The 12,208-nt window shown below is 64.6% G+C and overlaps 3 protein-coding genes across 3 annotated transcripts; 2 read left to right on the top strand and 1 right to left on the bottom strand.

Annotated features, from left to right (window-relative positions):
- Positions 1-190: 190 nt before the first annotated feature.
- Positions 191-2,004, bottom strand: LOC135993159 (protein ABHD14A-like). The gene is made up of 4 exons (XM_065642818.1): positions 1,624-2,004; positions 1,361-1,476; positions 819-1,054; positions 191-547 (listed from the first exon to the last, which is right to left on the bottom strand). The coding sequence occupies exons 1-4, from the start codon at positions 1,869-1,871 to the stop codon at positions 365-367; spliced, it is 783 nt and encodes a 260-aa protein (XP_065498890.1). The 5' UTR covers positions 1,872-2,004; the 3' UTR covers positions 191-364.
- A 378-nt stretch (positions 2,005-2,382) lies between these two features.
- On the top strand, positions 2,383-4,407 carry LOC135993160 (putative protein-lysine deacylase ABHD14B). The gene is made up of 4 exons (XM_065642819.1): positions 2,383-2,469; positions 2,902-3,305; positions 3,482-3,723; positions 4,069-4,407. Exons 2-4 carry the CDS (start codon positions 3,098-3,100, stop codon positions 4,249-4,251), a joined length of 633 nt encoding a protein of 210 aa, XP_065498891.1. The 5' UTR covers positions 2,383-2,469; positions 2,902-3,097; the 3' UTR covers positions 4,252-4,407.
- A 1,320-nt stretch (positions 4,408-5,727) lies between these two features.
- Positions 5,728-11,781, top strand: PCBP4 (poly(rC) binding protein 4). Its single transcript, XM_065642649.1, has 13 exons — positions 5,728-5,818; positions 7,138-7,253; positions 7,553-7,576; positions 7,655-7,687; positions 7,958-8,074; positions 8,187-8,315; positions 8,561-8,689; positions 8,927-9,001; positions 9,170-9,214; positions 9,405-9,480; positions 9,866-9,918; positions 10,370-10,539; positions 10,878-11,781. Exons 2-13 carry the CDS (start codon positions 7,158-7,160, stop codon positions 11,191-11,193), a joined length of 1,263 nt encoding a protein of 420 aa, XP_065498721.1. The 5' UTR covers positions 5,728-5,818; positions 7,138-7,157; the 3' UTR covers positions 11,194-11,781.
- The last annotated feature ends 427 nt before the right edge of the window (positions 11,782-12,208 follow it).

The following is a 12,208-nucleotide window of genomic DNA, read 5'->3' as shown; positions in this document are numbered from 1 at the left end:
AGGAGCGGTGGGCACAGGCTGGGCTAAAGGCAGGGGGCGGGCAGGGGACAGTGGGCAGAAAGCAGGCAGAGGGCACAGGGTAGGCGGGCAGGCACCCTCGTGCCCCGCACCAGAGGCAGAGGGATGGGGCTGGAGCCGTGGGGGGCCCCGTGGCGCTTGGGAAAACACGCAGAAACCAGAGCAGCATCAGTTTATTGGCCTCGTGACAGACAACACTCTGTCCCACCAGCAAGGAACACACTCGGTCCCCACCCTCTGCCACCCCAAAAGAGAATGGCACCCCTCACGCCAGCCACCTGTGCCTCCCAGTCCCTCAGGATGCCCTGGGCCCCCATCCTCTGCTCGGCAGGGGACGAGGCAGTGCTCACTTCAGCTGGCGCAGGAAGCCCAGCAGGGCCTGGTGAAAGTTCTCCGGCTTGTCCAGGTAGCAGGCGTGGCCAGCATCAGGCACCACAGCCACACGGTGCCCGGGGAGGTGCCGGAGGTTCTGCAGGGCCTGGGGACCCAGGCTTGTGTCACGGTCACCGTAGAGGATCAGGGTGGGCGTCTTGGTAAGGGAAGAGAGAAAATCAGAGCAGTTATCAGATAGGGAAATGGTCACCACGCTTCTCCTGGGCTGTGACCATCTCCATCCACCACCACAGGGGGCCGTAAAGCCTCCTTATCAGCTACGGGAGCCATAAATCCCCCTCACTCACTCCAAAACAAGGCTGCCCTCCATGCCACCCTGCCTTCCATGCTACCGAGTACCCTGGGTGCTGGCCCACAAGGCTCACCAGTGCCCAGGGACCCCTCAGGAGCCCAATGACCCACCTCACCTGGACACGTCGGTACTGCTCAGCAGTGTAGTCCTTGGTGCCCACGGGCGCCACGGGCACGAAGCCGGCCAGCCGGTCACCCCACGCCAGGAGGAAGGGCAGAGCGAAGCGGCCACTCATGGAGGGGCTGATGAGAATGGGCCTCCGCATGCCCAGCTCCTGGAGAACATGGTCCAGAAAGGCCACCCGGCCCTGCTCTGTGGCCACTGTCTCCGCTGGAGGTGAATCCCCATGGCCTGGCACAGGGCAGAGGGCACACAGTGACATGGGGTGAGGGGGCTTGCGCACCCTGCAATGCTCTCTCCTCACAAGGCTCAGCCAGCTTGGCAAAAGTAGGCACTTGATTAAGCCCCAGCAGCAGCCACGTGCCAGCTGGACCGAGCCGGCCCCAGCCAAAAGGGTGGCCATGGAGGTCAACACCCCAGGGGAAAGCCAAATCCCAGGCACACTGCCCCAGGCACCACTGCTAGCTCCTAGCACCAGCAGATGGGGGACCAGAGCTCCCCAAAAGGATCAACTTAAGCACAGTGTCATAGTCCTACCGGGCAGATCTATTGCGACTGCACGGTAGCCTTCTCCGGCGAGCAGTGCCAGTGTGCCCAAGGCCTCCCAGGTCTTGGAGGTGAACGCCTGGCCGTGCAGGAACAGGACATCAGGCCTGCAGTAGGGAAGACAGGCAGGAAAGGGGTCAGGGAACATGCCACTGCTGCAGATGTCCAGCAGCCACGACGGCTGGCGGGGCCAGGCCCCCAGGGACTGTCACCCCCCACCTCCCTCCACCCTGGGAGCCAGAGGGCTGACCCACCTCCCAAGGCTGGCGGTGCTGCCGGCCTGGGGCCCTGCGGAAGCCTCCCTGTAGAAGATGGGGGGCTCTCCCGCAGCCATTCCTGTCCGTATGGTGATGTTGGTCACCCGCTGGCCCCGCTTCCCCTCGGCAGGCTGGGCACCTGCCAAGCGCTGCCCATGCTGGGCAGCCGGGAGCAGGAGGTAGAGGATGAGGGTGAGCAGTGCCCCGAGGAGCAAGAGCCCCAGGCGACTGCGGGCAAGCGGCATTTCCACTCCCCCCGGAGAAGGAAAATGGCAGCAAGGGGGCTGGCAGCCCCAAACCCACTGCTGGGGGGGCAAGCCCCAGATCACGGTGCTCTCCTCAGCTCCGGCCTGCGACCCCCGCACCCGGTGCTGCCAGCCCCGCTCGGCCGCGGGCTCCCGAGCTCCCGCCGGCTCCGGCCGCCGGCCCCGCCGCCCCTCAGCTCCAGCCGGGACATGCGGCGCCCCCGGCCCGCACGGCGCCGCAGCGGCGGCCCAGGCTCCGCCTGGCGGGAGGCCGCAGCGCTGCAGGCCCCGAGGGCTGGCAGCCGGGGGCCTGCCCGCCGCACCGACCGGTCGGCAGGGCCTCACCGGGCCGAGGCCTCGGGAGAGAACGGACGGTGCCGGGAGCGGAGCTCCGGTTTGGCAGGGCCCGGCTGGGCCTTGGCCAGGCTCGGCAGAGTTCAGCGGGGAGAGGCGAGGGCTCGGCTCGACTCGGCAGCGCTCGGGGACACTCGGCAGAGCTCGGTTGGCTCGGCTAGGGCTCGGCTGGAGCTCTCGGCTCAGCTCGGGTCGGCTCGGCAAGCGCTCGGCTGAGCTCGGCTGTGGCTCGGCTAGCTCTCGGGTAGGACTCGGCTCGGCAAACGCTCGGCTGAGCTCGGCTATGGCTCGGCTGGCTCTCGGGTAGGGCTCGGCTCGGCTCGGCAACGCTCGGCTCGGCTCGGCTAGCTCTCGGGTAGAGCTCGGCGGGGCTCGGTTCTGAAACAGACGACTATCACATCTTTACGAAAATGTGGTGCAAGTGGTGCAGCAAGCCTATCTTTGCAAAAATGTGCGGGCTTATGATAAGAAGAGAAAGTTAAGTATTGACCAATCAGCTAACTAGAAGTATTAGAAGAGAGACCCCTGCTTTGCATAAACCACAATTTGACTTTTGATTCTAATGCGCATGCTTAATTGCCTTATACATATTAACTTCTCCGTTCTGGGATGCCTAGAGTAAGATATAATGAACGGACAATGCATGAAAACCCATGTTCCGCGTTCTGTGCGGTAGGCGCGTCGGAAACTTGTAACCCCCGAGTATCTCGGCCGACGGGGAAAGGAGGAGGGACCTTGCGGCCAGGAAACGAGCAGCTGCTTCCCCTCTCCCCGCCCCACCGGCCTTCGGAGCCGGGACGCGGCGCCCCGCTCCCCCGGCGCGGCACGGAGCGGGCGGCGAGAGGCGGCCGGCACCGGCCCGACCCCCGGGCATGGCCGCCCCGCAGCTCACCGGGAGCACCGTCACGGTGGAAGGCCAAACCCTGTTCTACCGCCGAGCCGAGCCGGCCCAGCGGGCACCAAAGCTGAGCGTCCTGCTCCTGCACGGCATCCGCTTCTCCTCCGACACCTGGCTGCAGCTGCGGACACTCGCCACGCTGGCTGAAAACGGCTACCGAGCTGTGGCTATTGACCTGCCGGGTAAGATGTGGTGAAGAGCACAGCCCCGGAGCGAGGTGGTGGCCATGGGGGAGCCAACACAGCGACTTGGGTTTGTGATGCTAGGGTTGCGACCCTGGCATCCTGCTGTGCTGGCTTCTCCCGGTCACGAGGAGGCAGGGAACATGACAGGGCAACTTCTGTCTCCCATGGCTCAGGGCTGGGGCGCTCGAAGGATGCTGTGGCCCCGGCGCCCGTGGGCCAGCTGGCACCAGGAGCTTTCCTGAAAGCTGTTTTGGAGGCTCTGTGCCTGGGTCCAGCTGTGGTGATCAGCCCATCTCTCAGCGGCATGTACTCCCTGCCCTTCCTCTTCCAGCACAACCAGCTGCTCAAGGCGTATGTGCCCGTGGCACCCATCTGCACCGAGAAATTCACAGCGGAGCAGTACACCCAAATCAAAGTATGGCCTGGAGGGACATTGAGGGAGGTCAGGGAACAGGGAGGGGGCAGTGAGAAGGGTACCCTGGCACCATGGTTGAGCAGGGGAAAGGCCAAACAGGCCAGAAAACCCATTGCCACTGGAAAAGGGAAACATGACGGTGAAGGAACATGACCGTGGGGTAACAGGAGGGAAAGGGGGCAGTAGGAGACCCAGGAGTCTGAGCCTCAGTTTCCCTTTGTCATGGTGGGTGGGGGAGAAGGGCAAGTGTCCTCCTTCCATATCCTGGTCCCAAGGTGTCCCCCACCAGGAGGAGCAGGTGCCTGGGTGCCGTTGGCAGGCTCAGAGTTTGTTCCCCCTCTCCAGACACCCACGCTGATTGTATATGGGGACCAGGACACAGAGCTGGGGCAGGCAAGCCTGAGCAACCTGCGGCACCTTCCCGAGCACCAGGTGCTGGTGCTGCAGGACGCCGGACACGCCTGCTACCTGGACAAGCCCAACGAGTGGCACCACGAGCTCCTGGCCTTCCTGCAGCAGCTGGAGTGAGCAGGATGGGACATGTGGAGGGGCCAACAGGACAGGGGGATGTGGCCAGCTCACCCCCAGGTCCATCTGTGCACACACCCTTGTGCCAACCCAGCTGCTCGCCTGGTGTCCCCACCCAGCCTCCCTTAGGACCAAATAAAACTGCAAGCGCTGCCACCACTTTCCTGCCACCTTCCTCCTGCTTCTTTCCGTCCTTCCTGCCTCCTTCCCTGATTCCCACCTCCTCCGTGGCTGCCATCCCATGCAAGTTTGGGGGGGTGACAGCAGAGGAGGTGCAACCACCAAGGGATGGGACATTTGGGGAGTGCTGCCCTGTGGGTGGGCGAGTGCTGGCTGCGAGGCTGGTGGAACACACCCATCACTTCTGGCAGGACCCCTGAGAGACTCAGTGCCCAGGGAGCCCCAGGACTGTGTTTGGGCACAGGTAGGTCTCCCGGGGTGGTGACACCTGTGTCCCTGGCCTGCGAGCCTCCTCTTCATCCTTCTCTTCCTCCTCCCACCCCTCCTGGCTGGCACCCAAGCCCAGCGTAATCCACAGGGGCTTAAAGGGGACCTGCCAGCCCCGGTAGGATGCTGACCACGGCAGCAGCAGCCCAGTGCCCCGGGAAGGCGGGAGGGGGATTTACTGAATGAGTGGCTGGTATGAACAGATGGGGGGTGCAGGCAGGGAGGCCTGACAGATGTCTGTCTGGACAGACAGGGGGACAAGCCCCCTGCCCACCACCTCCCCTCCTCCTCCTCAGTGCTGCTGTGCTGGGCACTTGGGGGCACAGATGGAGCTGGCAGCGGGGTGCCCCCCTGACACCCCCCCTTCCCCAAGCCTGCCTGGGCTTTAGCTGCTTACGCCAGGGCCCAGGAGGATTTAGTGGGGGAGGTAGCAAGGCGGGGGGGGGCACTTGTCTGTGGGCACAGGATGCCCGTGTGGGGGCACGGGGCAGTTCCAGGGGTGCAGGAGCCGGCCCCTGCCCTGGCAGGTCCCCTGTCTGGCCCTGGCAGGTCCCCTGATTGAGCATCCCTTGCCCCTCACCCAATTTAGCAGGTGTTGAAGCCCTGTTGCAGTCCCGGCCCCTCCATACAGGGGTGCCTCTGCCCTCCCCCCACCCCCCAGGTGCTCTCCCCCTAGCAGCACCCCTGGGTGCCGGCGGGCCCTGGGGTGCCAGCCGCCCCGTCCCTGCCCGCTCCGGTGTCCTTGAGCCCTCGAGCCCTGCCAGCTGATCGGCTTCCAGGAAAAAAAACCGCAATTACAAAGAGGGGCGATGTGTGAGCCAAAGGGGGGGGCAGGGGGGGACAGGAATGTCCCCAGCGGTGGCAGATGGCCTTACCCAGGGTGCATTGTTCCTTTTAGTGTCTCTTATCCGCTGTAATAGGATCCCGGAGGGAGGGATGTGGGAGAGGGGAAGAGCGAGGGGGGCCCCGGCGTGGACCGGGGTGGGGGCCGGGGCTGCCAGCCTGGCCCTGGCCTGTCAAGCGGCTCATTGTTCCTGCCCCGGGTGTCACTGGGCGCCGCCGGGGACAATGTGGCACTGAGCGGGGTGGCCGGCGGCGGAGGGACGAGGCGCACGGAAAGGTACCCGCCAGCCCCCTTCCCGGGGGGCTCGGGGACATGCGGCCGGGAGGGCGAGCGGAGAGAGGTTCCCTCTGGGACGGGGTGGGGGCTTCCTCCTGTCCCCCCCGTCACGTCCCTTTGCCACCCGAAGGTGCCCGAAGGACGGGCGGTGCCCGGTTTCGTGGCTGTCCCGATGCCAGCCACGGGACGGGGACAGGGCAGGTGGCCTGTGCCCATCACCGGGGCCTCTGGTGTCTCTACCAGCCTGGCTCACCTGGAGTAGGGCACCCCCCTGCCCGCGGACCCCCACATCGCCTGTGGCAGTGGGGGGACACCCGTGCCCTGCCGCCTCCCCCCACCCCACTGCCAGCCTCGTCCTTCTCTCCCCCGGTGGCATCTTTTGTCCCCGGCAGGTCCCCGCTGCCGTTCATCCCCGGGGGGTCCGCGGCCCGGGCAGGCTGCCCGTCCCTGCCGGCACCACGCGCGGCTCCGGAGGCTGCGGGGAGGGGGGTTACAGGGGGGTACCACGCCCCCCTTCCCATTTCATTATCCCCTCCATCAGAAACTGGAATACTCCCTCTTCTGCAGCCTTTCCTCCGTTTTCCAGCCCCCAGTAACTTGGGGAGGGGGGGAAAGAGGGAAAGGGGGTGTCCAAACCACCCCGGGCGTGCAAGCTGTAGCATTTGGGGGTGCACAGATGACCAACCTGCCCCCCCCCACCCCGCTCCATTACCCTGATGCAGGAGATGTGCTGTAGCGGTGGTGAGTCCTGCCAGCACCTAAAATAACTGCCCCCGCCCCGCCATGCCCGCAGGCACGGGCCCCAGCCCCAACACGGGTGCTTTGTTTCAAAGCCGCTTGGCATCACCCAGCTCGCTGGGAGCCAGCGGTGCCGCAGCCGCCCACCCGTGCCCAAACACATGGCGATTGTCCTCCTCCCAGCCCCACGCTGGCACCATGGGGTCCTGGCCACCCCCTTCCCCCTGGCTCAGAGTCTGAGGGGGGCCCTGAGGTGCTCAGGGGGGGACAGAGTGCAGCAGCATCATGCATTGGGCATCATGCCATGGTTCACGTTGGGCTGATGGTCCCCATCAGGGAGATTGCCTCAGTTTCCCCTGGGGCTTTGCGCTTGGGAAGGGGGGAGGAGGAGGAAGAGGAAGGCTTGCACAGCCTGGGGCCCTGGGCACCACAGGGCTGTACAATCCTCCTCCACTGGAGGATGGCATACTGCCCTTGCCTCAGTTTCCCCTCTTCCCAGCCATGATGCTTTTCAGGCTGCAGATTTTGGGGGGGGGTTAGCTGGGTCCTCCTCCCTTTCTGGAAACTGCTGTGTCCCACAGGCTCAGCTTGCCCTCCCGCCATGGCATCGCCGGACAGAGCCAGCAGTGTGGGCGGCAGCCCCGAGGACACGGAGCTCAGCATCACCCTGACCCTCCGTATGCTCATGCACGGCAAGGTAACAGCGGGGGGGCTTGGCGCTGCTCGGGGGGTCGGCAATGTCCAGGGTGGGGGGCCACACCCTGTTTTCCTCCCCTGCTCCCAATCCTTCCAGTAAAAGCATTCCCAGCAGTATTTCTTCCCCTGTCCTAAGCCAGGGAGGGACTGTTCCCATGCCCCAGTGTCACCAGCAAGCCACCCAATGTCCCAGTGGCCACAGGGCAGGGATTGCCCATCTGCCAGGCTGTGGGCAGAGGAGGGATGTAGCAGGCAGGGAGCTGCCTGCTGAGGGGGCCACCCTCGTCTCTGCCTTTGCAGGAGATCGGCAGCATCATCGGGAAGGTAAGATTTGGGGTCCAGGGCAACACTGGGTCCAGGCTCCCCTGGACCTGACTACCCACCATGTTCCTCTCCCTGCAGAAAGGAGAGACGGTTAAGAGGATACGAGAGCAGGTAAGGGCATGCTGGGGGGTTGCCAGAACCTGCTACCTGTCCTGCCAGCAGCTGGTGGCTCCCACATGCCCAACCCTGGCCCCCCTCATTCGCTGGTGGCCCCCGGGGAGCTATGACTGCACCCCGGGGAAGGCTGCCTGGGGCAGGTGGGAGGGGGACAGCCCAGGTCTGCAGGCATCAAGACCACCCCTGGTGAGTCCTTCCCTGGGTGGGGGGGACATTGAGCTCAGGTCCCACAGCACCCCTGACGGAGTGTGACACTGTCCCCAGAGCAGCGCACGCATCACCATCTCAGAGGGGTCCTGCCCCGAGCGCATCACCACCATCACCGGCTCCACTGACGCCGTCTTCCGTGCTGTCTCCATGATCGCCTTCAAGCTGGAGGAGGTAGGCAGCCCCACAACACCCCTGCTGGGTGCCCGCTGAGCCAGGAGTGTTCACCCCACACCGGTGGGCCTCACAGGGGTCCAATGCCACATTTCCCCCTGGTACCTTGCAGGACCTGGGAGCAGGGAGCGATGGGGCAGCAGTGGGCAGATCGCCAGTGACGCTGCGCCTCGTCATCCCAGCCAGCCAGTGTGGCTCACTCATCGGCAAGGCAGGAGCTAAGATCCGGGAGATCCGGGAGGTGAGGCTGAGGGTGCTCTGGGTGTCAGCTCCCCTTTTCCCCTGGAGGGTATGGAGGCCCCGGCATGGGGGCTGCTGCAGTCCCGTGGGAGCTGTGGGAGGTGATGCAGGTGATGCAGGAGTGGAGCATCACCCTGCGCATTCTGTAAAGGTCCCTGGGAGTCCAGGAGGAGATGGGAGGTGTGAGGTGCTCAGCCCCAGGGGGGAGTGGCTGAGGGACCCCAGAATCTGCCTTTGCCCCCCCAGAGCACAGGGGCACAGGTGCAGGTGGCTGGTGACCTGCTGCCCAACTCCACCGAACGGGCTGTCACCGTCTCAGGGGTGCCGGACACCATCATCCACTGTGTGAGGCAGATCTGCGCTGTCATCCTGGAGGTACCCACCAAGCCCCCTGCTCAGGCCTGGGGGGCATGTACTGGCTCCCCTCCCACTCTCTGGGCCTCCCATGCCCACCTGGACCCAGGCACCAAAGTCCCCCCATGCTGAAGCCCCTAAGAGCACCCTGCCTAGGTGGTGCTGGGGGCCCTGCCCAAATTGTTGGGAGTAGGGGGGGGCTGCAAGGGCATTTGACATCATCTTTCATCCCCTCCACCTCCTTCCCTCCCTCTCCAGTCGCCTCCGAAGGGGGCCACCATCCCCTACCACCCTGGCCTCTCCCTGGGCACCATCCTGCTCTCTGCCAACCAGGTAAGGGGCCACAGCCCCCTGCGGGACATGGGGTGGCCAGGGGGGCCAGCCTCTGCCAGCGAGAGCCGACTCCAGTGGGCTCAGGGTGGCCTCCCTGCCCCAGAGGGGTGGCCTGAGGGAGGGATCCCCACCTAGCCCCCTGCTGATCCACCTTCCTTCCCCCTCCAGGGCTTCCCCATGCAGGGCCAGTACAGTGGGGTCTCTCCCGCAGAGGTGAGTCTGTCCCTGTGGCCGCCCAGCGCTGCTCCCGTGGGCACCGGGGCTGTGCCCGCTGGGACAAGGGCTGCTGGGGATGCCTGGCCTGGGAGGCACTGGGTGCCAGTGTCCAGCCCCAGCAGGGGACAGGGGACCCTCTGCCATCACCCCTAACACCTCCTTCCTCCTCCTCCTGCTGCCCGGGCAGATGACGAAGCTGCAGCAGCTGTCAGGGCACATGCTTCCCTTCACCTCCCTGGGCCACGCACCCTCCATGGTGCCAGGTGAGCATCTTCCGTGCCCCCCAGGGCTGGAGGTGTGGGATGCCCCTCCTGACCCACCCAGCCACCTGGCACTGATGAGGGCGTCCCCACTCCCTGCACCTTCTCCCATCCGAGCCCCCTCCAGCATGGCTACCTGCCTCCCAAAACAACCCTGTCCTGGATTTCCTGGGGTCCCTGCACCCACCAGAGCCCCCCAACCCTGCATTGGGGAGCACTGGCACCAAATTATGACCGATGCCTATGTCCCGTCCTCCCTGCCTCTCCCCAGAGATCCTTCAGGTTTGTCCCCAGGGCCACTGGCTGTCCCAGCATGCGCATGGAGTGGGGGCACAGAGCTACTGCAGACCCACCACCCCCCTGCTAACATCCCTGTCTCTCCCTCCAGGCCTGGACACCAGCTCCCAGAGCAGCTCCCAGGAGTTCCTGGTGCCCAATGACGTACGTGTGGGTCCCGAGGTTGGCGAAGGAGACAACAGCTTGCCCCCACCCAAATGTTCAACCCCACAGCCACTTTGCATGGGCCAGCACCCACTGCCCCACACAGGGGAAGCTCTGCCTCAGCCGTCAGAGTTCAGGAGCAGGAGGGGATGCTGGGGCAGAAGCAGCTGGAAGAAAAGGGAAACTGAGGCACAGGAGGGAGAAAGGGTTTGGCCAACACCAAGGAAAAGTCTTGGGATGTGGCAGCCCAGCGATGCCAGCCAGAGGAGGCTTGAGTGAGACCAAAAAGCAAGGTCTGCCCAAGGAAAGCAGTGCCCTGCCCTCCTGGTGTCTGCCTCAGTTTCCCCAATCCTCCCAGGTGTAGAGGGTGGCTGGGTGAGCCCCTGGGAGCTCCCTGCCTGGTGAGACTCCTCTGGCAGCTCCCAGCTCACCCCAGTCCCTGTCCCTCCAGCTCATCGGCTGCATCATCGGCCGGCACGGCAGCAAGATCAGTGAGATCCGGCAGATGTCAGGCGCCCACATCAAGATCGGGAACCAGACCGAGGGCTCCAGTGAGCGGCATGTGACCATCACAGGGTCCCCCGTCAGCATCACTGTGGCTCAGTACCTCATCACAGCCTGGTAGGTGCCAGCCTGGTGGAGACACATGTTGGCTGCTAGTGAGGGGTGGCACCTCCTTAGCACCTGAATGCAGATTTTGGGGACACCTCGACCCCAGCATCCTCAGGAAGGATGAGCTGATGGTGATGTGAGGTCCTGAGATGGTGGGTGCTAGAATCAAGACCCCACAGGGTTTGAGCCCCAGCTTTTTAGCCTTCCCGAGAGGATGTCCCATGGAGACCTGTGCCAGAAGGGATGGGACACAATGTCCCTGCACCCTAAGATGGGCAGGTTGGGGTGGGGGACCCACTCTGTGACCGTGGTCCTCACCACCCCATCCTTCTCACTTGCTTCTGCAGCTTAGAGACAGCCAAATCTACCTCCCAGGCGCCACCAGGCCCTGGCTCCATGGACCTCGGCATGGGCTTCTCCCAGCCCCTCACTCCGGGCTCCGGCGCAGTGATGCCTGCTGTCGCTCCAGCCCCCCCGGCCCTGCTTGGCACCCCCTACACCATCTCTCTCTCCAACTTCATCGGCCTCAAGCCGATGTCCTTCCTGGCACTGTCCCCGTCCACCATGCCGGGTCCCAATGGTGGCACCAACACCTACACGACCAAGATCTCGGCAGCCAACGGCACCAAGAAAGCCGACCGGCAGAAGTTCTCACCCTACTGAGCCCCACCAGCGGGTGGGCAAAGGGGTCCAGTGTGTCACCTGGTGCCAGGGACACCTCCCTGCCACCCACCCTGTCCCCCAGCCCCTGTCAGGGGCCCCATGTCCGGGGTGGACCCCGTTGCCCCCCACCCCAGGGAAGGGAAGAGTTTTCCCAGTAGTGATGCCCATTGGAGGAAAGGGCTGCTCCGCTGCCAGCTGCCTGGCCCAGCAGTGCTGTGCCCCCCTCCCCGATTTTCCGGCATGGGGACCACTTGCCCTGGTTTTGGGTGGGGAGGCTGTCCCTGCTGGCCCGGGGTCCCTTCTCCCAGTGCCCTGTGCTGGTGTGGGACCCCTGCCTCCTGCCCCTCCCGCTGCCCACCCTGCTGTCCCACCCCTGCCCACCCTCTGGCTGGCACCCAAAAGCTGGGTCGCACCAGATGAGGGGCTGCCTGGCCTCTCTGGGGGTCCCCCTTCCCCTGGCTCTGTGGGGGGGCCCTCCCCAATCGCCTCCAAGCAACCCCATCCAAGAGCCAGTCCCTGCTGGCTTGGAAATGCTGTATATATAAGTCTATATTTTTTCCTCCTTTGTAACTTATCAATGGTTTAATAAAAAGATAAAATTTACAAGAAAAAAAGAATATCCCCCACTCTGGGTGGAGACACCCCCCCAACCAGGGGCAGCCCCAGCTCCTGGGAACATGGGGTGGTGGCTGGAGCAGCGTCTCTGTGTCCAGGGGGGTGCTGGCCCTCAGCCCCAGTCTCTCTGGGGGTTTTCCCAGAGACACCCCTGCCATGGGCCAGTTTGAGAGGCCATGGGGCAGTTCTCCCCAGTTATTACTGGGGCAGGGGCGTCTCCTACGCACTGTGCCAGCACCATCCCTGGGACCTTTGTGGGTGGGCTGGGGGTGATGTCCCCCTCCAGCAGCCCCCAACAGGGTCCAGTCCCTGTTCTTGCACTAGGGACTCCATGGGAGGGTCCCCAAGCCTTGCAGAAGAATGACACAAAGAGGAACAGCAGGCCCAGGTCCCCTCTTGC

The sequence above is a fragment of the Caloenas nicobarica genome, chromosome 11 (assembly GCF_036013445.1).
Source record: "Caloenas nicobarica isolate bCalNic1 chromosome 11, bCalNic1.hap1, whole genome shotgun sequence".
In the NCBI taxonomy this organism is placed as follows: Eukaryota; Metazoa; Chordata; class Aves; order Columbiformes; family Columbidae; genus Caloenas; species Caloenas nicobarica.
The sequence above is the reverse complement of the archived record's forward strand: the minus strand, read 5'-3'. Positions and strand labels throughout refer to the sequence as shown.

Coding starts and splice junctions, on each gene's coding strand:
- LOC135993159 (XM_065642818.1), bottom strand. CDS start 1,871: ATGCCGCTTGCCCGCAGTCGCCTGGGGCTCTTGCTCCTCGGGGCACTG. Junction 1,477..1,623: donor AGCACCGCCAGCCTTGGGAG/GTGGGTCAGCCC, acceptor TCCCTACTGCAG/GCCTGATGTCCTGTTCCTGC. Junction 548..818: donor AGCAGTACCGACGTGTCCAG/GTGAGGTGGGTC, acceptor TCCCTTACCAAG/ACGCCCACCCTGATCCTCTA.
- LOC135993160 (XM_065642819.1), top strand. CDS start 3,098: ATGGCCGCCCCGCAGCTCACCGGGAGCACCGTCACGGTGGAAGGCCAA. Junction 3,306..3,481: donor TGTGGCTATTGACCTGCCGG/GTAAGATGTGGT, acceptor CCCATGGCTCAG/GGCTGGGGCGCTCGAAGGAT. Junction 3,724..4,068: donor AGCAGTACACCCAAATCAAA/GTATGGCCTGGA, acceptor CCCCCTCTCCAG/ACACCCACGCTGATTGTATA.
- PCBP4 (XM_065642649.1), top strand. CDS start 7,158: ATGGCATCGCCGGACAGAGCCAGCAGTGTGGGCGGCAGCCCCGAGGAC. Junction 8,690..8,926: donor TCTGCGCTGTCATCCTGGAG/GTACCCACCAAG, acceptor CTCCCTCTCCAG/TCGCCTCCGAAGGGGGCCAC. Junction 9,215..9,404: donor GTGGGGTCTCTCCCGCAGAG/GTGAGTCTGTCC, acceptor CTGCCCGGGCAG/ATGACGAAGCTGCAGCAGCT.